The sequence below is a fragment of the Ochlerotatus camptorhynchus genome, unplaced genomic scaffold, assembly GCF_037179485.1.
Source record: "Ochlerotatus camptorhynchus isolate MF236.1 unplaced genomic scaffold, CSIRO-AGI_Acam_v1.1 ptg000317l, whole genome shotgun sequence".
NCBI classification, from domain to species: Eukaryota; Metazoa; Arthropoda; class Insecta; order Diptera; family Culicidae; genus Ochlerotatus; species Ochlerotatus camptorhynchus.
The window spans coordinates 49,257-75,388 of NW_027040805.1; the positions used below are offsets into that span (position 1 = coordinate 49,257).

General features: G+C 36.8%; 2 protein-coding genes across 2 annotated transcripts; both read left to right on the top strand.

Moving 5' to 3' along the window:
- Positions 1–8,177: 8,177 nt before the first annotated feature.
- On the top strand, positions 8,178–9,372 carry LOC135707768 (probable chitinase 10). The gene is made up of 4 exons (XM_065229650.1): positions 8,178–8,183; positions 8,246–8,310; positions 8,365–9,025; positions 9,083–9,372. Exons 3-4 carry the CDS (start codon positions 8,377–8,379, stop codon positions 9,253–9,255), a joined length of 822 nt encoding a protein of 273 aa, XP_065085722.1. The 5' UTR covers positions 8,178–8,183; positions 8,246–8,310; positions 8,365–8,376; the 3' UTR covers positions 9,256–9,372.
- An 11,863-nt stretch (positions 9,373–21,235) lies between these two features.
- On the top strand, positions 21,236–21,961 carry LOC135707769 (chondroitin proteoglycan 2-like). Its single transcript, XM_065229651.1, has 2 exons — positions 21,236–21,334; positions 21,399–21,961. The coding sequence occupies exons 1-2, from the start codon at positions 21,325–21,327 to the stop codon at positions 21,959–21,961; spliced, it is 573 nt and encodes a 190-aa protein (XP_065085723.1). The 5' UTR covers positions 21,236–21,324.
- The last annotated feature ends 4,171 nt before the right edge of the window (positions 21,962–26,132 follow it).

Consider the following 26,132-nt stretch of genomic DNA (forward strand, 5'->3'; position numbering starts at 1 on the left):
GATTTTTAAAATTTAAAGTCAATTTAAAAAAATGGCCATGTTTGATTTGGATGAAACTTTGCCTCAAGATAGGTAATTATGTTTACTACCATCCGTCCATACATCGCGAGATGGGCACTTTTAAGGAAAAAAAGTTTTTCTTACAAAAACTTTTTCATGTCTGAACTGATTTTTTTAACGTACCATTTTTACACAAAACTAAACCAGTGAGGGTCAAAATCATCTAAGAACCCAATGAAGCTCCATTTGTGATTCAATTCTGTCTAATCAGCAACTAATCACTTGGATTAATCGAGAATTCCATATGAAAAGGGCTTATATCATTAAAAAATAATATAGAGCATTTCCAGCCCAAAACGCAAACCGGTTGGTCATGAGTGTTTCCGATTTGAATGAAACATTTCTCACGTGTTCGCTGCTACTAATGGTTGCATTTTTCATTTAAATATGATTTTTTCCTCCAGAGTAACTTTTGAAAAGGGCGTATAAAAAAATGGATTATTTTTTTTTCAAAAAATCATAACTTGAAAACTATTGATCTGATCAAAATGGCATATGAGAAGAAGTTTTAGGTAGTTAAATTATCTTTGCGGAAAAAAATACACTGAAAGAAAAACTTAGTAAATTAGTATCTAAAAAACGTAAAACGATGATTATCTCAAAACACCCCCCCTTCGATCTTTATAATTTTTTTTTTCAAGAAAACTGAAAAAATGCCCTAATATTTGGTGAAGATTGTATACTGGTAACTTTCTTTAAAAAAAATTTATAATTTTTGAAATTTTTGTTGGTTTTTACAAGTTGGTGAAATTGCATATTTTTTAGTAAAATAGTAATTTATTTGGATTCTACGCATAATTTTCAAAAACATTGCACATAGAAACTTTTTTTCTAAATCCAGCCGTTCTCAAGTTAGTGCAATTAAAAAAAATAATTATAATAATTTTCTACATTTTGGGCCATTTTCAAATGTTAGTCGTGATGTCCAGCAACGAGATGTTTTTCCATGAATATATATTAAAAAACAGACAATTCATTCTCAAATATGGTAGCTGTCAGACTTACCCGTTTCTATTTAGACGCAGCGGAAAAGAAACAAGTTTATAAGTAAATACTCTCAAATATACCCAAATAATCAACAAACCCACTCATGTGCCTTTTTTCTGTCCTCTATTAGTTGTATACCTGGATAGAATTGTGTATGTCATAACAGAGGCTCAAAACATAAACAGGTAAACAAATATGTTATTAAACCTGTAATTGAGATAAATTCTCTAGGTACTTCTCTGACGTATACCATATTGTGCCTTAAGAGCTCATCCCGCGATATCACAACTACATAAAAAGGCACTCCGTGGAGGCTTCTTACACTCACACTTAAAAAAGTTTGCTATAATCAATTGTACCTAATGAAGATAGGTATAATGTCAACATTGTAATTATTCTGCTACATATATATATATATTGGGACGATCTTCACCTGTTCCATTCAGTTCATCTCTCTTAGCGTTTCAAGTTAAAAAGCAAGTAGTTTTTTACGATGGATAACAATTTCAAGTGTTGTAAACCTCCACCTAAATCAATTTCAAAGCATGACACAGTAGCAGTTCAGTTGTTTATCTCAAAATTATTAGAATTTTTAAAGTTGCAAATAACAGTCCAAAAGTGTATTTTTATGTTAGATAAAGCAGCATCACAATACAAAAACATAAAAAATTTTGCTAGCCTTTGTGGATTTAAAGATAAGCATAATGTAGAAATGGAACGGCATTTTTTTGCAACTTCACACGGCAAAGGTCATTGTTATGTGATTGGCGGTACCCTTAAGAGAATGGCAACCAGAGCAAGTTTAGCTAAGCAACACGAGCACCCTATAACGAACCATTAACAACTGTACGACTGGGCAAATAGTCGTAAAGAAGATCTTCAAACAAAAATGTCATTTTGTTATGTTTCTACGGAAGAATACAAAAAGGCTGACACGGAATTTGATCCAATTTTTAAGAAAGTGAAACCAATTCCTGGAACTCGAAAATATCATTGCTATATTCCAGTTTCAAACAACCAAATTTCAGTAAAAATATTCTCTAATTCAAACGATACACCCAAATTATTCAATGTATTCAAATAATATGAGTTGTAAAATAAAATAATAAATATATACTGTTTTTTATCTCAACAAATCTTTCATTTGACCATATCAACGTGCTTCTCTTCCGCTGCCTCTAGATAGAAACGGGTAAGTCTGACAGCTACCATATCTGAGAATGAATTGTTTGTTTTTTAATATACAATCAAGAAATAAAATCTCGTTGCTGGACATCTCGACAAACATTTGAAAATGGCCAATAATGTTGAAAATTGTTATAATTATATTTTTTTTAATTTGCATTAACTTGAGAACGGCTGGACTAAGGAAAAAAATTTCTATATGCAAAGTTATCGAAAATTATGCGTAGAATCCAAATAAATTGTTATTTTTTCAAAAAAATATGCATTTTCATCAACTTGTAAAAATCAACAAAAATTTAAAAAATTATAGATTTCTTTTTAAGGAAGTTACCAGCATACACTTTTCACGAAATTCAAGGGTATTCCATCAATTTTCTTGAAAAAAAATTTTATAAAGATCGAAGGGGGGGTGTTTTGAGATAATCATCGTTTTACGTTTTTAAATACTAATTTACGAAGTTTTTTCTTTCAGTGTATTTTTTCCGCAAAAATAATTTAACTACCTAAAACTTCTTCTCATATGCCGTTTTGATCAGATCAATAGTTTTCAAGTTATGATTTTTTGAATAAAAAATAATCCATTTTTTTATACGCCCTTTTCAAAAGTTACTCTGGAGGAAAAAATGATATTTAAATGAAAAATGCAACCATTAGTAGCAGCGAACACGTGAGCAATGTTTCATTCAAATCAGAAGGGGTCGAGACAAAATTGACATTTTTTTTAACGATTTGAGCTAGAAATGCTCTATAATTGATTATATTGTCTACTACTGAGGCAAAATCCGATACTCATACAAAAGAATGCAAAAGATGCAAAAAAACTAGTTAGGGAATTTTTTGATGACAATGATATGATACACAGCAAAAAATTCTTAATTTTAATTGTGATGTAAACATTCATACACGTAAACTTGTGTTTCATTAAACGCAAGCGAGCAACTTGTATGCAATGTTGTTTACATATATGGGCTTTTGTATACAATATGTGCAACATTTCATGAAATTTCTCTGAACTTTACACAATTTATAATGTACATTTATATGATATATAACGCTCCATTTATGTGCATCATATTGAACAGAAATTTACACTTCTTTTTCGAACCGTGTATATAATGATATATAATGATGTATAGGTCTACTACTATGCCCGGAACAAATGATTTTGTTTCCGAGTTTAGAAATGGACGAAAAGAACACGTTCAAAAACGCCTGTCAATGAAGCGTACATGATTTTTGTTGATAAATATATAGATATTAATATTAATTTCACTGTATTTACACAATTGCGACCAAAACATTGCATTTTGCGTGATTCTACTGGTATACATAATGTATGTATTTGTACAATTCATGAAAATGTAAAATTAATGATCAACAGTTTAAAAATTATGTCACAAGGAACAATAATAGAAAAACTGCTTTCCGTGCTTGCGAAAAGTGTGCTTCCAATAAACATATTGAAGAGGAACTTACTTTGCTATTAGAATCAAATGACAAACAAGATGTTGTGTTTCAACAGTGGCTGAATACTGATCGTTGTAATTTGGAAACGATTATCAAGCCTGTTGATGAATTTGTTCCGTATATCTAACAAACTTATAACTCATGACTTTATTTACAAACAACAGTAATCTTTTCTAAGAAATAAAAAATAATCATTAAAAGAAGGCGAAATTCTAGCAATTTGTGATTTTTCTGAAAATTATTCATTCATCATCCAAAACGCTGCTCAAGGATATCACTGGAATAATTCTCAAGCAACAATACATCCATTTAAAGTTTATTATAAAAAAGACAATAAACTTGAAAATGTTAGCTTCATTATCATATCAGAAATAATGACTCACGATACAGTTGCAGTTCAGTTGTTCATCTCAAAAATGATAGATTTTATTAAACAATCGATAGATTTTTCTAAAATTACTTTTATGTCAGATGGGGCAGCAAAAATAAAAAAAAAAACTTTGCTAGTCTGTATAGATTTCAGTCAAATCATGGATAAGAAGCAGAATGGCATTTTTTTTTGCAACGTCTCATGGAAAAGGTCCCTGTGATGCCATTGGTGGCACTCTCAAGCCAATGGCAAAGAGAGTTAGTCTTGCTCGAGACTATGGAAACACCATAACAAATCCACGAGAATTATTTAACTGGGCAGTTGAACAAACAGATAAAAATATCACAAAACTACGTTTCGAGTACATATCCACTGAACAGTACATCGAAATGTCAGAAGAACTCGAAGAACTATATAACAGCACAAAGACAATATCTGGAACACAGAAATTCCACAGTTTTGTGCCTATAACTGGTGACAAAGTAGCGGCAAAAAGGTATTCTAATTCAGAAGATGAACAAAAAATATTTAACTTGATTGGAAAAAGGAAAAAATAGCATGTATGAAAACAGGTTTAAAAAATTGAAAATATATAAATAAATGATATATGAAAAATCTTGCCTTTTTTTCTCTCACATATTACCAAATTTTGCATCAGTAGTAGACAACAGAATAAGAGAATGATATTTTTTTGACAAGGTCTACATGTCCAAATAGTTTTATTGAACTCTGAGAGGGTGCTACCAATTCCAAATACGATTTGGCGAGAAATGCATCATGAGCCCTTTTCATATGAAATTCTCGATTAATCAAAATAAAATTAAGTGCTGATTAGACAAAATTGAATCGCAAATTGAGCTTCATTGGATTCTGAGATGATTTTGAGCTTTACTGGTTTAGTTTTGTGTGAAAATGGCAAAACAAAAAAAAAAAAATCAGTTCAGACATGAAAAAGTTTTTGTAAGAAAAAGTTTTTTTTTCCTTGAAAGGCCCCCATCTCGCGATGTATGGACGGTTGGTAGTAAACATAATTACCTATCTTGAGGCAAAGTTCCATCCAAATCAAACATGGCATTTTTTTTTAAAATCGACTTTAAATTTTAAAAATCGATTTTTTTCAGTGTAGGTCTCAAATGAAATTTTTTCAGTATTTTTTTTCGATAATTTGGTCAATTTGATAAAAGTCATCGAAACAACTTATTTTTGTAGGAGTTGTCATTTTTCCATAATATTTATTTGAACAAAATCGGCAGAAAAAGTTTGGCCCTTCTCAAATGTTAGTTTAGATAAATTTTGGAAAAACTAAGTATGCAAAGTGGCATATTTAGTCAAGGTCCACACATCCAGAAAGTTTCATTGAAATCTGAGAGGGTGCTGCCAGCTCCGAATACGATTTGGCGCGGAAAGGCGTCTTTTGTCTTTTTTAATTCCTTTCGGCTGCTGGGACATGTCTGCCTGATGAGGGCCCTCTCGGTTCTCCCGCTGTGGAGCTCTGTCTTATTCAGATTTTAATGGTGTGTCTTTAATATGTTGTGTTAATGTACGCTCGAGCCAAGGACCAATTTTCGGTTGAAGTAAACACTGTTAAAACTACTCTGTTGGGGGTCCTCCTTCTGAGGCCCCACCTTTCATGGACTAGATAAACTAGCCTACGGCTAAAAATCTCAAAAATAATGTCTAAAAAAAAAAAACAACACAAAATCGATACACAAGGTGGCTCCTGAAAATATCCGAAAAAAAATCGGTATTCATGGAAATAATTAATTTTAACATAGAATCTTATAGCAGCGCCAGTGGTGTAGTAGAAAGCGTGACTGCCTCTCACCCCAAAAAGCCTATGTTCAATCCGGGATTTTCTGAGACATAAAATCTCTGATCACGCCTTCCTTCGGAAGGAAAGTAAAGTCGATGGTGCTTGGTCCATGAGTTGAAGGTTCGATAGGTAGGGTCCAGGTGTGAGTTCTGGCTCTCTGGCGTCGATTGCATTGATACTCAGTACGGAAAACAAGATCGACGGAAAACAAATCATGAAAAACAAAAAACGCTTGTAAAACTGAAATGAATAAAGGCGCATTAGAGCTACCTCATGTTAGACGAAAATTATTCAATTTGAATTTGATATGTGTTGTGCATAAGCCGAGGCTAATGAAATTCTCATGTTTATTTGCCTCAGTGTACGGCAGGGTTATCCCCAAATACGGATCCTGTTTATGGAATTAGTTTGTTCCAAATGATCTGCGTTTTGAGATATTTATTTGACTTTTGCAACTATGGTCGAACTGTGCCTCACCTTATTTTTCCTCTGTTCTACGACCAGTAAATGGATCAATTGTAGTATATCCCGTGTCCTTAGTTTAGTGCATGTCGTATTACTCCATCAGTATTGAGAATTGATAAAGTATTAGATTTTTGACAGGTTTCATTCTTTCATTATTTCCTTTGTCGCAACGATCCGACTCTAATTGAAAGGTCCCGCTATTTATACCCTTCGGAGTGTTGCAATACCTTCCAATGGCACGCCCCTTTGTCAGTCAAAATTGGATTCCATAGCAACAAAATTAAACAATTAAACCGATAATGACTATGCATCAGAACCCTAGTCTTAACCACTTCGACCTTAGGGAACAACGAATAGAAGATTAGGGATCACATAGATGAAGACTAACTAGCTCATTTTTTCCTTGTTTCAAGATCATCCTCGGTGGACAAAGCCGAGTCTTATCACTATCAACAAGGCATAAAAAGTAACAAGGACTAAGATATGTTCTTTTGATTACTGAAAAATCCTAGTCCCGTAACGTACCACGAAAAGGTGATCTGCCCATGTTACGGGGCGTGCCTCACCTTACTCTTTTGTATATGGTTATTTTAAACCATTTGACGCAGTAATCCTGTTTGAAAAGTACGCTGAAAATATTTCCGGAGAAACTGGCTCTACCAAAACCTCCAGAGCGGTCCGCGTAATTTCAGCCCTCCACGTGACGAGATGGTTTGCCAGCCAAAACCCGGATGTTGTTTTTTTTTCCTTGATTTGTTTTCCGTCGATCTTGTTTTCCGTGCTGAGCACCAATGCTACCGACGCCAGGGAGGCAGCTCCCACACCTGGACCCTACCTATCGATCCATCAATTCATGAACCTGGGACCATCGGTTTTACTTCCCTGATCGTGATCATCTCTGATGTTATGTTATGCCTCAGAACATCCCTGCGGCGCCGACTGGGATTGAACCCAGGCCTGCTGGGATGAGAAAACTTCCATGGGTGTTGAGCGCTGAGGAACCACTCAATTTCAAAGTGGACGAATGGTTTCGCAGTGTTCAAGAATAATGTGCGTGCATACGTATTGCATTGGAATCTAAGATAGCTTACTTCTTTCCTTTATTTAACGTCGGTCTCTGTTCCGCAATCTAGTGCCAATCACCGACGGACATCGATTGCCATCCATTGACGGCAATCGAATGTGCAGGAAAGCAACTTCCACACCTGCGTAGGATATCGCACCCATTCAACACACATGGGCCGGGACCAACGGCTTTACTTCCCTTGCGAAGGAAGACGTGACCAGAGATTTTTATGCCTCAGAAAAATCCCACCGACCTCGGCTGGGATTGAACCCAGACCCATTGGGGTGTTAGAAAGCAGTCACGCTTACCACTACACCACCGGCGCCGGCTAAGATAGCTTACGTTCCTACGTAATCCGTAAAAGAATTAAAAAAAAAAAAAACGGGTTGCTGGACACATAATTCACAGTATACTTTGCATGTGCTGGTAATAATCGTACCATGTTAATTTTTATGAAATCTGGATATTGGGTCTGGTAAAGTTCAGATCACCAAACGAAGAAACACCTAGACAAGTTCAAACCTTATCCAACATCGTGAATCGTCGTATTACATGCTAAACTGGCGTGCGTAGGTCCATTAGTGCATCAGATTTCAATTTAGATATCAAAGCACTTTGCGATAACAGTGACAAAACCTTTTTCCTTCCAACATTCGATGTTGAATGGGAAAGATATAAATATTACTTGTATATACTACAGTGACACTTGATTTTGGACATCATTTTTAACACTTGGCGCGAAGTGTACAAATAGTTAGTGGAGATGAGAGGTAATTTGTTCCTTTTTACTAGTGAGATTTAATTATTTGGATTTACGCTCTTTCAACAGCAGCTTTAATAATAGTCCATTTGGGACTATTGTTGCACGTTACCACTGCTAGATTCATTTCGGATAATGTAAGTATAGGACCGATTGTTTTGCTGGAGGGTCTTCAAATACTGTTCTTTTAGATATGTCTTGCTATGCCAAATGGTCAAAAACTTCCAGTGACGAATGATTGCAGTTCGTATATTGTCTGTGAATATAACTCCCAGAGTGTGAGAACCTGTCCCAATGGTTTGCTATTTGATCCAATAATACAAGTGTGTAACTGGGCCGCTATGGTAAAGTGTGGACAAACTCCAACAGTTCCCGAGGTATGGAAACCTTCCACGACAAGCACTGTTAATATCCCATCAGCTCCAACTCCTTCATACACGACAGTTCGTCCAATTCAAACAACTACACCACCACCTACCACAACTAGAACCACAACAAGAACCACAAGAACTACCACTACTACTACTACACGACCTCCTCCTACAACAACCTCACCTGCTACTACTCGAGCAACTACAATAACTACGTCTAGAGTTCCAGAAAGTAGTCCGTATCCTCAGTGCACAAGTGACGGTTTCTACTTTATTCCACACCCATCGGCATGTGAAAGTTATTACATTTGCGCTTATGGCATGCTGATTCTACACAGCTGTGGACAGGGCGTGTACTGGAACTCCGAAAGCAATCAGTGTGACTTCCCGGAGCGCACCAATTGTTCAAACCTGCCAAATCCAGCTAAGCCAGAAACATCTACTCCTTCAATCGGAACAACTACGGTGTCGAAGCTTCCAAGTAAGTATGCAGAGTTTATGGAGTTAGAGTTAATAATTAATCGGATACTGTTGACAGATTGCAGAAGTACCGAGATTTTTCACCCAAGCATAGAAGATTGCAGTAAGTACTACATTTGCATCGGTTCTGCGCCAATTCTGATGAGCTGCCCATCGGACTATCTCTGGAATTCCGATATCTCCCAGTGTGATCGCCCGGAACAGGCCCATTGTGCGACGTCTATCGACTAGGGCACAATGAAGAGCAGAAATGATTTTTGTGTATAGTTGTGTAAAATATTCATGTATTTTTTATATTAATTTATTCCAAGATGTATAGGAGTACTAAGCAGCAGGTGAAAGTGTAACTAATAAAGTTCTAAGCAGTGTGTGTTGAAAGGGTTTTTATTTGTGAATACAATTACGTAGTAGGTCTCCGGGGCATGTGATCCTGTGCACTCTATATCATTGTTATTGAACTTTCATGTGATATGTCGCATAATGGGTTTTGACTCAAGTTTAGTTCTAATCACTTACAGAGAGGCTACATGTAGATATGGCCGGATATTTCCAATGTGGTCACTGTTACTAAAAATAACCACCAGAACTGTGTATTTTCAATTCTCATGTGTATCGATATGACGTAGGGTAGAGCACTACTTCGTCGTAATCGCCCATTTCTGGTCTATCGATCAGAAAAGATCAATAATATCAATGATTTCACCATGCACAAATCAATAAAAGGTTTGTTACGATGCATTAGTTCATTAGCTACAACATAAATCCTGTAAGAGTGCATTGTATGAATGTTTACGCTCATTGTTCTCAAAACAAAAGAAGCGCTCCTAGCGGATCCCCTTTTTCTACGTTTATCCGTAGGACGAAGAAAATCTAATGGCGTTTCAATGTGTTAGGACGGAATTGAAACTCATAGAATGAATTTAGAATCAAGAAGCAGTATTAGATTTTAAACAATATCTCAACAATGTGTGCCTCTTTATCAAATCTGACGGTACGTATGGAAAGATGAATAAATTTAGAAGTCATCTTTGACCGAAATATTCCATTTTATGTTTAAACTCGTTCAAAAAATAGAGGTTATTCACTTCCTCGTGGGCACTCGTAACATGTTTGGATATGGGTCTGGCCATACAGACTACTATGAAAAATATGTTCGAGGCAGTACAAAGAAAAAAGTTCTGAATGTTTACCAACGCGAAAAATCTTCTCTCGATTATTATCAAGCTATAACGGCATAAACAACGAAATTATCTGCAAATTTGCATACAACAATGCTGATTTATGCGATATTACGCTTAAATTTAGGTGAAATATCGTGTAAATTTACGCCAAATCTAGCGTTCATAACGACTAGATATCGCAGAATTTTACATGAATTTTTCATACGGTGTATATTGAGTGACTTATGAGCGATCAATGGGAAAAATTAGCCAAAAAGTAATTTTCCACAAAAGTGCTTTTGGCCAGCTAAATTGCTGAATTTTTCGATTTCATCGTTGCAGGGAAGGAATGTAAACATTTAGTTTTGATCAGAGTTCTTCTGAATGAATACGACGCGAATCTATTTCGTTCATGTTCTCATCCCCTTCGATGTGCTGTTGAGAGCTCCATAATCACGAGCTTGTAGGCAAAGCTTCACTTGGTGGGACAGTGTTCATCAGTCGATGCAACGTTTCGAAGACCTTACCTACGATTATTTGAAGCAACTCGCGCTAGATACAAAACAATTTCATAAGAAATTAACCGAAATATACGATCTCGTAGAATCTGATGGTTAATTCTTCAATATTAAACACTTGACTTGCCATGACACACAAATTGTCTTGCATTGCCATGGTCATCTGGGCGGAGGTCCACGTCTAGTGCTTTCCCCAGGAACCTTTCGCGGTCACCAGCTACCACCCGTCCAGTCTTGTGTGTATCCAGCGAGACATCTTTCATATTGCTCGCAATCTTCGATACCGGCTAGAGACCTGCAGCCGAGCATTTTTGCAAGCGGAAAACTTGCGGCAACGTCGGCCACCGAAAACTCGCGACGGACACATTATCAGCACGTTCCCAGGCTAATTCACCAACCGAACCGGGTCAAACTCGCCCACGGTGACGAATTTCTCAATAGAACAGAACTACACGTCGAAAATGTGGCATCCAAACTCGGAGAACCGGGCTTCCGGGAGGCAATTTTCGACACCGAACAATGAAACTGAAGCTGCGTCGTAGATTTTGGAGGTTAGATTCATGGTCAACCGAGCCTCATAAGGCAAACACAGGCAAAACACGATATATCACTAAATGATAACTTTATTAACACTTGAAACTAAATTTCAGCACACAAAGTGACGAATTAAAGCAAAAAATATTTAATTCACTGACGAAAAATACGCAGCAAAAGAAAAACACGTCAGCTTTCAAGCGCGGCCTACTACGATCCCGGAACCAGCGGATCGACCAAGTGTTCCGAAAAAAGGGGTTCATCCCTTCGACAGCAGAGCCGTGTTTGTAGATCCGACGTAGGGGAAACTCAATTACGTTTGTCCTACTCTACGTCAACGACATCCCTAATAAACAAGTACATTAAACGAACTGTACCGAGGATGGGTAAACTATCCCACAAATGATTTGGATGATACCCCGAAACGTTAAGCTCTCTTTAATGGTTATTTTTATTAGGGATGCTAATTGTCACCCAAACTGACGAGGACTTTGCTGCAATTTTCCGTGAGCTGCAGAAGAACTTCGAAGTTGTCAACCTTGGGGGAGTGAAGCACGTTCTCGGGATCGAAGTCGAGCGAATTCAAGCTGAACTAACGAAACTACATCTTGAAGCTCGTTGAGAAGCATGGGTTAAAAGATGCCAAACCGTCCAAGATTCCTTTGTATCCGGCCTATCTACAGCAGAAGGAGGAGGAGAATCGATTGCCGAGCAACGAGCAGTACCTCAGTCTGATAGGTGGTTTGCTCTAAGAAGAAGAGGAAACAATAGGGGGACTTAATATTATTTGTAGTAGGCTATGATTGTACATAAAATAACACATAAAGGGTGAACACGATAGAAACCAAATTTGTAGGGTGGTTCTATACATGCATTTAGCTCAGTATACATATATTGGATCAAGTTGTTGTTTGGTGAAATGCATGTTACTTTTGCTTCACGCCATTTATAATGCTTGTACAGTCATATCCGGTACCGTTTTCTCATGTTTTGTCCATTTCCTCCGCATGTCATTTACATCCTTTACTTCCTCCTTGGTCATTATGAGTTCCCGCTTCATCATGGCCCTATTAGTTTCGATTGGGCGTAGTTCTGGGCAGATCGGTGGATTCATGTCCTTGGGGACAAAATGCACCGAATTAGTCTCATACCAATCCAGCTAGCTTTTGGAATACTAACATGAAGCTAACCCGAAAAAAAAATTACAGTGAAATTTTCAGTGGAAACAATGCTCTAACATTAATATTTATTGTCGACAATAAAAATGATTGTTATAATGTTGTACTCTTCCGAAAACGGCAAAACTGCTACCTAGATGTACAATGAATGTACATAATAAAATGTTGTTACAATGATTTTTATCGTATTTTTCATTTATTTTATTGTTAACATGATTCGATCATGAACAATAATGAACAACTCTATTACAATAAAAATTGTTGTTACATTAAATATTGGTGTATTTTCATTGTGGGTTACTTCACGAACAATAAAAATAAATCTGATTGAAGCATGCAGACTATGAGAGGGTCAGCAACACTGCCAATGTAATTAAGATAGGCGCTGCTCGTATGGCTCTGGCTTTGACAGTTCGTTTGGCTCAAAACCAGGCAGTCCGCGTCCGCTCATATCTTATCCTAGACCCTCTCTAAAGCTTAATGGAGACCTTGTCCGTGCAGTCAATAATCATACAATAATAATAAAAAATTCCACCACTTGAAGATGTCAGGAAGGAACTCTCAGGTGGAAGCATATTTCATGGGTGATTCTCTCCAGTCGAATGCATTAACTTATCAACGACGCTCAACCACCAAGGAGACGTGACCTAGGGATATCGAGCGCAGGGGAGTTGGCCTGCATTTCTCACAAGTTCCGGATCGAATCTCGATCCATAACCAGTAAAAAAGGACCACCCGTAACAGACATACCACCCCCTTCCCTTCCCGGGGCAAAGTTTTATTTTTTCGATTTATTTTTTAAGTCGATAAAGTAGATCTGTCAAGCCAACACATACACTCTAAAGTACACTGTTATTTTTTTTAATAAATAAATTCGCCAACCAACAGTAAAATAACAATAATATATAATGTTATTGAAAAAAAATTATATGGGAAAATCAAGAAAATTTCATTGTTAAGATACTTAACAACCCCCCTTTTTTATTGTAAATTTTCCATTTACCATGAAATTTATTGTTTTGTACAACATAAATCAAGGTAAATTTATTGTAGACGTAACAATATAAATCATTGTTAAGACAATAATTTTCGTCTTATTGTTACATTGTTTTTTAATGTATTTTCGTTGTTATTTTTTTTCGGGAAGTCCGGCCAAAACAATGGTTTTTCACTGTGCAGCCTCAAAAATGGCAGCAGATGATTTTAGAGACATTTTTTTTATTTTCACCATTTATGATGCCCTTTGTGACGAATATTTTATTTATTTTCCACAGGTGCAGATAGCCTGCCAAATAAGGTATTTTGAAGCAAATTTAGACATTTTCTTTCTCTTAAAACGATCATGCACTTGAAACATATCTTTTCTGGTGTAAAACTCCTGTCCTGGTATATGTTGGAAGTCAGCTTTCACGTATGTTTCATCATCCATCACCCAGCAACTGTATCTAGTAGCGGTGCCGGTTGTGTAGTGGAAAGTGTGATTACCTCTCACCCCAGCAGGCCTGGGTTCAATCCCAGTGGGCGCCGCCGGGATGTTCTGAGTAGAGTCGATGTATAATGAGTCACGCCAAGAGCAAAACAGTTGAACTCGCATCACGGTTTTCGAAAGATTCCATTTCTTTTCACTTGGCAACAGAGGACTGCTACATCAACTTCAAATGACTTCTAGCGAGCAAAAAAAATAGCGGCTGTTGTAAATCATTATATCAGTGATTTTGTCCAATTATCTCAACAAAAAATAGTAGAAATTCTCATTACTGATCGCTACCAAACGTATCCCATGACAATTTAATGATCATTGCGTGTTTATGATCATTTCTTCGATAATATTTTATATTTTATTGCAATACCTTTCGTGGACCTTTCATAGCATCGTAATGTTTGTTTACTTTGCACGATAGGTAGCCGGTTTGACAGTTCAATAGGTAGACTTGGCTTCACTCTTGGCGTGACTCATTATACACCGACTCTAGTTCTGAGGCATAACATGTCTGATCACGCCCTCCTTCGGAAGGGAAGTAAAGCCGTTGGTCCCCGGTTCATGAGTTGATGGGTCGATACGGTAGGGTCCAGGTGTGGGAGCTGCCTCCCTGGCGTCGGTGGCATTGGTGCTCAACACGGAAAACAAGAAACAAATCAAGGAAAAAAACTGTATCTAGTCAAACATATCCGTGTAGAGCTTCTTTGCGCTGGTTTTGGCAACATTTTATTCATTCTCGTTACAACCATCATCCTAAGCAGTTCGAATATTGGATCTCTCTCAATTTACCAAACTATTTCAGGTATACAGTTAACGGCAAAATATAGTCTATGGAAAAGTTTGAAATAGTTAAAACTAGAAAATATTTGTTTGAGAAGTATGAACACAAATCACAGTCAATGACGTTTATATAAGCTCTGGAGAAAAAGGCAGATTGCTGGTGTTAGAAGTAAAAATATTGTAAACATTGCTAAACGTACTGCGAACAGATAGAAATACGTCACTGCCAACAGCTGTTCCGTGTAAAAAGATAAACATTACGATGAAATACGATCACCACTAGACACCATCAAAACACTGATCGTAGCCGTAGTGAAAGCCGGTTTCGAAGCTCTAGTCCGTCGAATCCTCATAGATCCGGAATCGCGCGTCAATCACGAATACTTTCTGACATAGTTCGAGTTTCTGCGATTCGAGTTTCTGGTGGATTCCGGCAATCTGGACGTAGTTCTACGTCCGTGGCGTTGATAATGAAACAGTACGACTGCGATAACAAATGCAAGGCGGCGGCGAAACTGTTCAGTCGGTTGTAAGCGGTGGACGGCTACCTGAAGATAAGTGGCGATTTGCCCGAGATGAACAACCACGAGGTGGTGAATGCGCTTTTCTTTTATGCCAGCGGTAAGGATCGGGTTTAGGTCGTTAAAATGTAAATTGTTAGGTAAATAAAACAAAACTAATGTTTGTTTTAAAGAAAGCCTATCTCATAAATTGCCTAAGAATGTACAATAGGGCATCAGAAAATTTAAGGAAAGAATCCTGATTATTTAAACAGGGTGAGTGACCAGTGGTTCCATAGATCGCTCATGCGGGGAGGAAGTTGCCTGATTTGTATGACGCTGTATCTGGCACCCATGTGAACCGTGATTACGCTGGTATTTCTCGCCTCACTTTAACAACTCTTGCAGGGAATTTGAATTACTGGCTGCAGAAGAGAACCAAGCAAAGTATATGTTTGGCTTCTAATCCGGAGTCTGATCGTCTAGTCTGATGGATTTGTTAATTTCATGCTGAAGCGAATATCAACGCCTGTTAACAAAGTGCGAAACTTCAGCATTTATTGGAAACATATCAACAAAACACAGTGATGCCGTTTTATATTATATTCTGTGTCATACTTGTCCAAGTGTGCCTAACGTGCCGATCAGTGTACCGCGGCACAGTGTACAGAGTTGATTACCCCTTGTTATGTCCAATTGTAAAACGGTCTACACTGATTGACGAAAAATAAATAAATAAAAGCAATAGGGGAAATGGATGTTATGTCGGCCTAAATGCTTTTAATTTGGGCCCATACATAAATTCAGCAATCGACTAAATTTTCAATAGTGACAAAAAATATCCATTAGTACCGTTAATCTAGATAAAATTGATGAATAGCAACTTTTTACAAATGGGCCCAATATTAGATCCATAGGCCAACATTAGAGCAATTTTCCCTAGATAGATAATGACAAGCGATGAAAAGTGTCATATTTTTTACGGTATGAATTTCAGTGATTTGCCTTATGAAAAATAATGTTGACAAAAAATAATAAATCGGAGCAGACTGGAATCGAACCATGCATGTTGAGGTTACACGGCCCGTGTGTTGACCACTCGCCTTTCAACGCTTGGTCTACCTTACACACTAAGAAATAACTAATTTTACACGTGACGGAATCCATCTTTGACATTAAGGGTGAAACGTATACAAACATGTCATGTAAAATTAGGACTCAGAGATTGAACAGTTCGTTACTCAACGAAGAGTATGTTTGATTAAACTGAATTTTGTGTCTGCTATGACTCAAATTTATGTCAAAATTGACACTCAGAGCACCAAAATTCACATGAAATTTTCTAAGTATACGAAACTCATTCATAAGTCACGATTTTGAAATTCATATGTGTCGTAAAATTCTTAAGTTTATTTGCAACAGTGTAGTAAACCTGGCAACACAGCTTTTAAAATCAATTGATTGTTGTAGGATTAATTTTTTTTATGTTAAGGTGCACAAAGGCTAGGTATTTATTACGCAGATGATGCGATAGCTAGGTACTACCAACTCTTATTGAAAGGACCATGCGTTGGGTTTATTCGGCCTGAACATAATCTCAACATATCGAGAAAATTTCTGCGTAATTTCAAGACATACAGAGGGACCCAACAAACTGCGTGTGGATGTACCTAATTATAAGGTGGAAAATGATATTGATGGCCACCTGTTATATAATGTTGCATATCGCATCTACATCCCCTCTCGATATGCGGGGATAGAAGGCCTAGTCTCAGTTGCGAGCATGCCTGCTTCAGACCTAAATGAGACATGGGTTGCTTCAAAACCTCCAAAATCCAATAGCATGCAAAGATACAGTGGCTACCCTTAGCTCAGTCGGTAAAGGCGCAGCAACAAAGCAAGACTATGCTTGAGGTGGGTAGTTTCGATTCCCGGTCCAGTTTAGGCAATTTTTCGGGTTGGAAAATTTCTCGACTTCCCTGGACTGGACATAAAATATAATTTCCTTGCCACACAATTAAACTAATGCAAAAATGGTACAGGCATCGAAAGATCTCAATTAATATCTGTAGAAGTGCATCTACAACACTAAGTTGAAAGTATGCAAATGAGTATACATACAAAATACGGTAAGCAATAATCATGAAATCCGAAGAAGAAGGAGAGGAAGAAGAAAAAGAAACAAATAAACTAGATGTTAGGCAACAGCAATTAGTTTCAATTCAAGAAAATAAGAAAGTTTTAATCGAGGCTGAACGTTTCAGGCAACCTACGCAGCATCAGTTTTCCAAAACTTTGTTTAACCCTCCGTTACTCGCGCTGTTGTACTTTGTACAACACACATGAGTTTTCCATTGCCATTTTGTTGCTGAGTTACCAATCGATCTGAAACCAATGAGTATTCCTCAAAAAACTTGTTTTGATCTTTCTAAACAAGCTTAACTTTGATTACAGTAAACACCTAAAAAATGCGGATAGTAGGGAAAATGTAAATGGAAACCGCATGACTATACTACGTGGGATTAGACTTAATTGATTACAACATGGAATATATCGAGAACCTGACCAGATAGAAAGTTACTGTCTTTCACAAAGTTTTTCTGGAGGTCAAAGCCTATAGCTTGGTGCTCAATAGTTCAGAATTTGCTCACTACGCGGCGCTAGTATACACGAGAAATTCTCATATAAAATATCTCGAGTTCCCAACAAGATAGAAAGGTGCTGTCTTCGGCATAGTTTTTCAGGAGGTCAAGGGTTTTTCGCAGGTGGACAGTAATTCAGATTTTTCTCACTTTACGGCGCTACTATACATGTGAAACTCTTGCATATAAAATATCTCTAGATCCTGACCAGATAGAAAGTAAATGTATTCGGCAAAGTTTTTCAGGAAGTCAAGATCGTTTTGTTGGGTGACAATAGTTCAGAATTGTCTCACTATGCGGCTCAATTATAAACGTGTCTTTCTCGTAGAAAGTTGCTGTCTTCGGCAAAGTTGTTTAGGAGGTCAAGACTGTTTGGCTGGTAAACAGTAGTAAAGAATTTTCTCACTTCATGGTGCTAGTATACATGTGAAATTCTTGCATATAAAATATCTCAAGTTCTTGACCAGATAGAAAATTACTGTCGTCGGCAAAGTTGTTCAGGATATCACAATTTTTTCGCTCGTGGACAGTTGTTCGAAATTTTCTCACTAAGTAGCGCTAGTGAAATGTGAAATTCTCGCTTGTTGTAGTATACCATTCTCACATAGCTAACAAAACCCCAATCAATATGAACCATGCTAATAAATTATACACTCCAGGCACCGAGGCATCGCTCGGGCAAGAATGCAATTATGCAACTTTACACGACCCATATGTTTGTCACTCGTCACTAGAACTGAAGCGCTCCCTCGTCCTCTTCCACCCTTCCCGGGTGGGCCAAGGTTGTTCGCGTAGCAAGAAAGGTTTCGAATGACAACGCCGGGCGCTCAACCAAAATATAACCATTATTTCCGATGTTACTAGGATGCGCATTTTTGGTGTCACTCCAGTCGTCTCACTCTTTTTTCCCAAATGACTCTTTTCAACATTCATGAATCAATGTAACTAAAACTGTATAAAAGGAAAATGCATTTCAATAAACAAAAAGTCGTTGAATAGTTCCCTTTCGGGACAATTTCCGATCCCAGCAGGTGTTCCGCAAGGGAGTCTGCTGGGACCACTGCTTTACAGCATCTACACGTCGGACATCCCTCCTCTAGGAGACGGTTGCGTGTTCTTCCTGTTCGCAGATGACACCGCGATAGCCGTCAAGGGTAGGATGCCTCGTGAAATTACGAACAAGCTCCAACGATGCCTTGACACCTTTACTGATTATGCCACCACGTGGAAAATCAAAATCAACGCCTCGAAAACCCAAGCGATCATGTTCCTTCACAGACAATCGCCAAAACTTTAACCGTCTCCCTCCTGTACCATAATAATGGATGGTACAAGGGTCGAGTGGTCCACTGATGTTACTTATCTCGGGATGTTGTTCGATGAGAAGCTCCTGTTCCGCTCGCACATAGAGAAAACCCTAGTTAAGTGCTTCGCCTTGGTTAGGTGTTTGTATCCGCTCATTTGCCGCAGATCCCGCCTCTCAAGGCAAAACAAACTGGCTGTCTACAAACAGATCATAGCCCCCGCGAGCTTCTATGCCGCCCCGGTGTGGGAATCGTGCGCTCTGACCCACAGGAACAAAATCCAGGTTGCACAGAATTGAGTGTTGAGGATGATCCTAGATCGTTCATTCGACACAAGAATAGCAGACCTCCATCAAAAGGCAGAAATTCCCAAAGTAGATTCCAAAATTGATGATATGACAACCAAATTTATCCAAAAATGCAATCTTTCTGGACATGCTGTAATAAGCAATTTGTACATAGTAGGTTAAGTGTATATAGTAGAGTAGGTTAGTTTTAAGCTGTAAATAGTAGTATTAAGTAGTTTCTCTTCAAATTCTAAAAACAAAACAAACCAATCCCACCAAGGTGGTCGACCATGTACTAAGTCTAGGATTAATTCTGTAAAACAAATTTTGAATTTTGCCCATACCTAAAGATGAAGAAAGCAATTAAATCACTTAGTAAAATGTATATGGTAATCATCCAAGTTAAACTGAAATAAAGATCATTTAAACTAAAAGTTAATAAACAAAAAGATTCTTAGTCTGAAGCTCGACCCGACTTCACAGTTGGCTTATCGAATAACTGCACAAAATAAGAAGCTAGTATTCTCTTTGCGACCCTACTACTGGTTCTCCCAGCTAGGCTCGCTAAAGTTGAGAAAGTCCCGTATGTGACTCGGTATGTGCGCGCGTTAATCCTTTAACTCGATAAAGAAGTCTAGTGTTCGCGCGCGCCAAATTGTAGAATATCCGAAGATATCAAATTGTAATATATCTCGAGATCCTAACAAGATAGAAAGCTACTGTCTTGAACAAAGTTAGGGTACTGTAAAAAACAATTTAGACGTGTAGAAGGCTTTCAAATCTCTTTACAACTTACACAAATTCCAATCTCCCCCTAACCTGAAATATTCCACGATTTATCAGTCCCATCTCTACTAGACGTGGATTTAAGTAAAATTGGTAATGTAACAAACCCTTGCCTTGTCAGTTCCGTAAAACTTCCATGATTGAGCTCTGAAGTTAACGAAAGGAAAAAAAAAATACTAATAGAATAACCTAACTAGTAACAACAAAATCCTGTACGTACAACGCGTCTCTGATAAAGAACTATGACGCTTTTCATATTATCGTCAGGCTTTTCTGAAGGTTGGTGATCATAAAAGCATTACGAATTTTACAACTACAGTACTTTCCCGATTTTGTCAGCTCCTTCTCACATCACATTTGCTCATGGTACTAATATGGCTTTAGGTTAGGTGTGCTAGAGAAGCAGCACTACTTAAACTTTGCCCCAATTTCGGCATGTTCCAGTCATGGCTTATATGATTTAAATGAGTAAAGTCAAAAACTTGCGTACATGGGATTGTGTTATAACTGATGCATATGTCATAATTTCCTCACTTACCCTACATTGATTCCAAACCGTACTCAATTGTTATCAAGATGGATCTCTATTCTCTTGGACAATTTGGATGCAACAAATCACTGAAAAAGTGCAAGGATTTCGAGAAGAACATAAAATATTTTCAAATAGGGAGCTGACAAAATCGGGAGAGCCCTGTAGATGTAGTATTAACCATTCCTTCTCCCTTTTTCTTTGTCGTTGAAATGTCCATTCAATTATGAAACGAACGCAAGATGCCTGAAGTTTTGACACACGATCAACTTTTTTAATACAACATACATGATTGCTGAAAGAAAGTATGGACGGCTGTGCTTGAACTGGAGTTGGAGTTGTTGTGACCACATGTACCGCATAAAATCAGTATTAAGATGGCTCTTCATCATGTCTCAAGTTTCACGGTGACTCATGCGCAAAAAACCTTTAAGCCCTGTTGTTAAACACTAGTTGTTAACCAAAGTTTAATCTCTAAAATCCATTCATTGATACAGTATAATCACTTCATTCACTCATTTTGATAAGATAAAAATGGTATATATTGAAGAAATATATCGCCAAACCTGATTCAGTCTCTAATCATAAGTTTCAGAACAAAGATGGTTCACAGTGCGTAACAATGGTTTGTAAACTCTAACAAAAAAATTAATTCAATATGTTGTTTGTTTTTCAGAACTCGTTACTTTCATCATTCTTGGTGCGTTTGCTGGTAATACCTTGGCAAATGAGTGTACCACTGCAGGTATTGTCGATGGATTTCTTCCTCACCCAACCGAGTGCTCAATGTACATCAGCTGCTATGGAGGTCAGGCTTACGAAGTAACCTGTCCAACAGGATACAACTTTAATCCAGATCTGCTGAAGTGCGATCCCAAATATGTGTGTCTTGAGGTGGATTGTCCTCCAACCGGAGTAATTGTACTGCCGGTGAATGGTTCGTGTACGGACTTTGTCTGGTGTATCGGCGGTACACCATTCCCTGAAACATGCGAAGATGGTTTGAGTTTTGATCCGGTAACTTTAAAGTGCATTCCTGCTTCCGAAGCTGATTGTGTCGAAAATCAGTGTGATCCCGCCATTCCACCACCGCAGTTTTTCGTGGACCCATTTGATTGTACTTTATTCTATATCTGTGATGAAAATTTCCTACCTGTACAATTCCAATGTGCAAATGGAACTGTTTTTGATGAATCGGTGAATGATTGCATTATAGGAGACACTTGTCCGGTAAGTTAATTGTTGTTTTCAATTTCCAGTTTCGAATCGTTTGAATCATTTTGGTGGTGTCGTAAATTTGAGTCATTAATTTGAACATGAACTACATGAATAATGGAACCGTAAAACTGTCAGTCCCTGTGTTTTGTGAATGTTGTTAAACTCATCAAACACATAAAAAGCGTAATCAGCCGTAAGATATCGACATTGGCATTGCATTTTAATTGAAATGTCAGTCCAAATATCAGATAGATGCGTAATTTAATTCGATAAAGATTGCAATGAGCTGATTGCAATCAATTTACAACTTTGATAAGATAACTCTGATGATGATTTTGCTGGATTATCTGGCTCTCAATATATTGAGGAAATTCTATCTCCAATAAAGCATGTCGTAAAAGTAACGTGAATGTCTAACTTATTTTTATCAAATTTGAATGGATATCCTCAATACTCGGGGAAAACATCCGTTTCCATATTCGTGAACGACAGTCGCACAGTCCGAAAAAGTAGTGTAATTTTCTGTTTAATATGATGTACATAAATGGAACGTCACATATCATATACGTTTACATTATATATCATATAAAGTTCTGACACATTTCATGCAATGTAGCAAATATTGTATACAAAAGCCCATCTTTGTAAGAAACATTGTTTGCAAGTTGCTCGGTTGCGTGAAATGAAATACAAGTCTACGCGAATGAATGTTTACATCACAATTAAAATTCAGAATTTTTATCTGTGTGAACTATAGTTCACGGTCCGCGCGTAGAATGAAATGTACTACAAGAAATATAATTCACGGCTTTCTTCCACGAATATGGGAATGGATTCTGTTTAAGAGTGCCCAGACAGTAATAAATCAATCAAGATATTTGATAAATGTTCACCATCACCATACCCTTTTATCTTCATTATTCATGTAAGCTAAAATATTTATTTCTTAATCGGTTGCATCACAAATACATAAAAAAGTAGTTATGTATCATGAACACTACAGACGGTATAGTAAACACTGACTGGCAAAGAAAAATTTAGCAGAGCCAAACGGACGGTCAAAATTTGGAGTCAAAAAACAAACGTATTTATAGTGGAGAGTATTGAAACCACTTCGCATTGCTTTAACAAAAAAAAAAAAATCGTCAATTTTAGTTCTATGTTTTTACGAAGAGTTACGTTAATTATAACAGCAACCTTTGAATTTTAACTTGTTTTATATAAACAAAATTAATTATGCCCCAGCAATAACGGACAACACAAGAGAAGTCATTCTATGTGTAAACGCTTGCAATGAATGCAAAAATATCAGTGCTGCTAGTTTTATGGAAATACTATTCACCAGTATTTGTTTACTATACCGTCAGTAATTAAGACTTATATTTGAAAGTATTAAATGTGCTGTTTTCTTTGCAGGGTGCTTCCGATCCACCTACGACCGATCCATCTATGACTGATCCTACAGTCGATGTTACGACTGAAGAAATTACGGATACAACTGTATGAGCAGTAAAGGGAACTCAAATTAGAATAATAGAAAGAGATGTACATGAAATAACATTAAGATACAGTTTTAAGCAGAAGTTTTTTCGAAGCTTTAATTTTCAACTACCAACAGAATAGGCTATCGATCGTGTATCCAAAATCGATAAGAAATCTGCATTCATAAAATTAATCCCATAATGCATGGTAGGAAACATGTCTCATGGGAAATGCACCAATTTCAAATCATGGTTAAGTTAGTTAAAACTTATTGTGGATCCAAAATAACCTCATATAATCAATATCTTTAATGCATAGTTATACGAATATCCACCCGGTAAATTCGAATTTAATCGACATGGATACTCAGAGTCTAGCTCGGGAAACGCCTTAATGTATATATCTTCTAAGTCCTTCAACCAATGATTTATGTGAGTTTTGAGAACATTTACAGATTGGATTTCCGTAAAACATTGCAAACATAAATTTAGTGATTATTTGGTGCATCAAAAAATTTGGACATGCTTTGCTTCAAAAATGAACAATTTCCCATACAATATGCTATGTATAGCGACATTATCATTATTTCCGAAGAATAAAATCACAATTCCATTTGTTTATCGTACACCTGTGTTCAATATGCCGATTTCCATACAAAATGGTCAACTTTGACAAGTTGTAACTTTGTTCTCTTAATATCAAATGAGCTGAAACGTTCGCCACAGAGCTACAAATATATTCAATTACGATTACGAAATACCACATTTTTGGAAGCACCTGCCGGAAAGTGAGAGCCTAGGTTAAATTGTTCAAAATAATAGGAGTACTAATAATTTGCATTTCAGCTCAATTTTGAGATTTTAAATTTTACTATTCTCAAAATTCTAACAATTCCCACCCAATTAACAAATGTACATAATAGTTAAAAATGTTTGAAATATTTGCAGTACATAAAAATTTAAATCAAAAACTGCTATTATTTAGAACAATTCTACCTTGTGTCTTGCTTTCCAACAGGTGCTTAAAAAAAATTTGGTATTTTGTAATCGTAAAATTGAACATATTTGTAGTTCTGTGGCGAACGTTTCAGCTCAATTTATCATAAGTTAACAAAGTTACATCATGTCAAATTTGACCATTTTGTATGGAAATTGACATGCACTGCTATTTTATTGAACACAACTGTACGTACATGATGTAAGTGGTACTTTCTTGGTCTCATATGTAGCATGATGTTTTGGCTTCTAAGCACACGTGATCTATTTAAAGATTTTCATACCCGCCAGCCTGAAAATAATAGGTTGAGATATGTTTTTTTACGAAAAAATTTCTGACACCTAAAATCCCTCCAAATTTCGATTAGAGCCATATTAACGGAGATAAATCGATATAAAGATTTTCATACCCGTCAACCTGAAAATAATGGGTTGGGACATGTTTAAAAAAAAATAAATCTGACTCCTAAAATCCCTCGAAATCTCGATTAGAGCCATATTAACGGAGATAAATCGATTTAAAGATTTTCATAAACGTCAACCTGAAAATAATGGGTTGGGACATGTTTAAAAAAAAAAAAACAATTGCTGACACCTAAAATTCCTCCAAATCTCGATTAGGGCCATTTTAACGGAGATAAATCGATATAATGATTATCATACTCACCAGCCTGAAAATAATGGGTTGGGACATGTCTCCTTTACAAAAAAAAATTCTGACACCTGAAAACCCTCCAAATCTCGATTAGAGCCATATCAACGGAGGTAAATCGATTTGAAGATTTTCATTCACGCCAGCCTGAAAATAATGGGCTTGGACTTTTTTCAACGAAAAAAAATCGAACACCTAAAAACCCTCCAAATCTCGATTAGAGCCATATTAACGGAGATAAATTGATTTAAAGATTTTCATACCCGCCAGCCTGAAAATTATGGGTTCGGATTTTTTTTTAATGAAACAAATTCTAACAACTTAAAACCCTTTAAATCTCGATTATTAAAGGAGGTAAATCGATTTAAAGATTTTCATAACCACCAGCCTGAAAATAATGGGTTGGGACATGTTTTTAACTAAAAAAAAATTCTGACACCTTAAATCCCTCCAAATCTCGATTAGAGCCATTTTAACGGAGATAAATCGATATAAAGATTTTCATACTCGCCAGCCTGAAAATAATTGGTTGGGACATGTTTCGTTTACATGTTACATGTTTCATGTTTACATGTTTCGTTTACGTTAAAAACAATTGCTGACACCTGAAAACCCTCCAAATCTCGATTAGAGCCATATTAACGGAAATAAATCGATTTAAAGATTTTTATACCCGCCAGCCTGAAAATAATGGGTTGGGACATGTTTTTTACGAAAAAATTTCTCACACCTAAAATCCCTCCAAATCTCGATTAGAGCCATATTAACGGAGATAAATCGATTTGAAGATTTTCATACCCACCACCCTGAAATTAATGGGTTGGGACTTTTTTTTACGAAAAAAATTTCTGACACCTAAAATCCCTCCGAATCTCGATTAGAGCCATATTAAAGGAGATAAATCGATTTAAAGATTTTCATACCCGCCAGCCTGAAAATAATGGGTTTGGACTTTTTTAACGAAACAAATTCTAACACCTAAAAACCCTTCAAATCTCGATTGGAAAAGGATCCAGACTACATAATTAGAACCTGCCGTGCATTCCGGAATCATGTGGAGGCC

Excerpts from the sequence above, each read along its gene's own strand:
- LOC135707768 (XM_065229650.1), top strand. The coding sequence starts at position 8,377 with ATGCCAAATGGTCAAAAACTTCCAGTGACGAATGATTGCAGTTCGTAT. Across the intron at positions 9,026-9,082 it reads TACGGTGTCGAAGCTTCCAA|ATTGCAGAAGTACCGAGATT; the intron begins GTAAGTATGCAG and ends TACTGTTGACAG.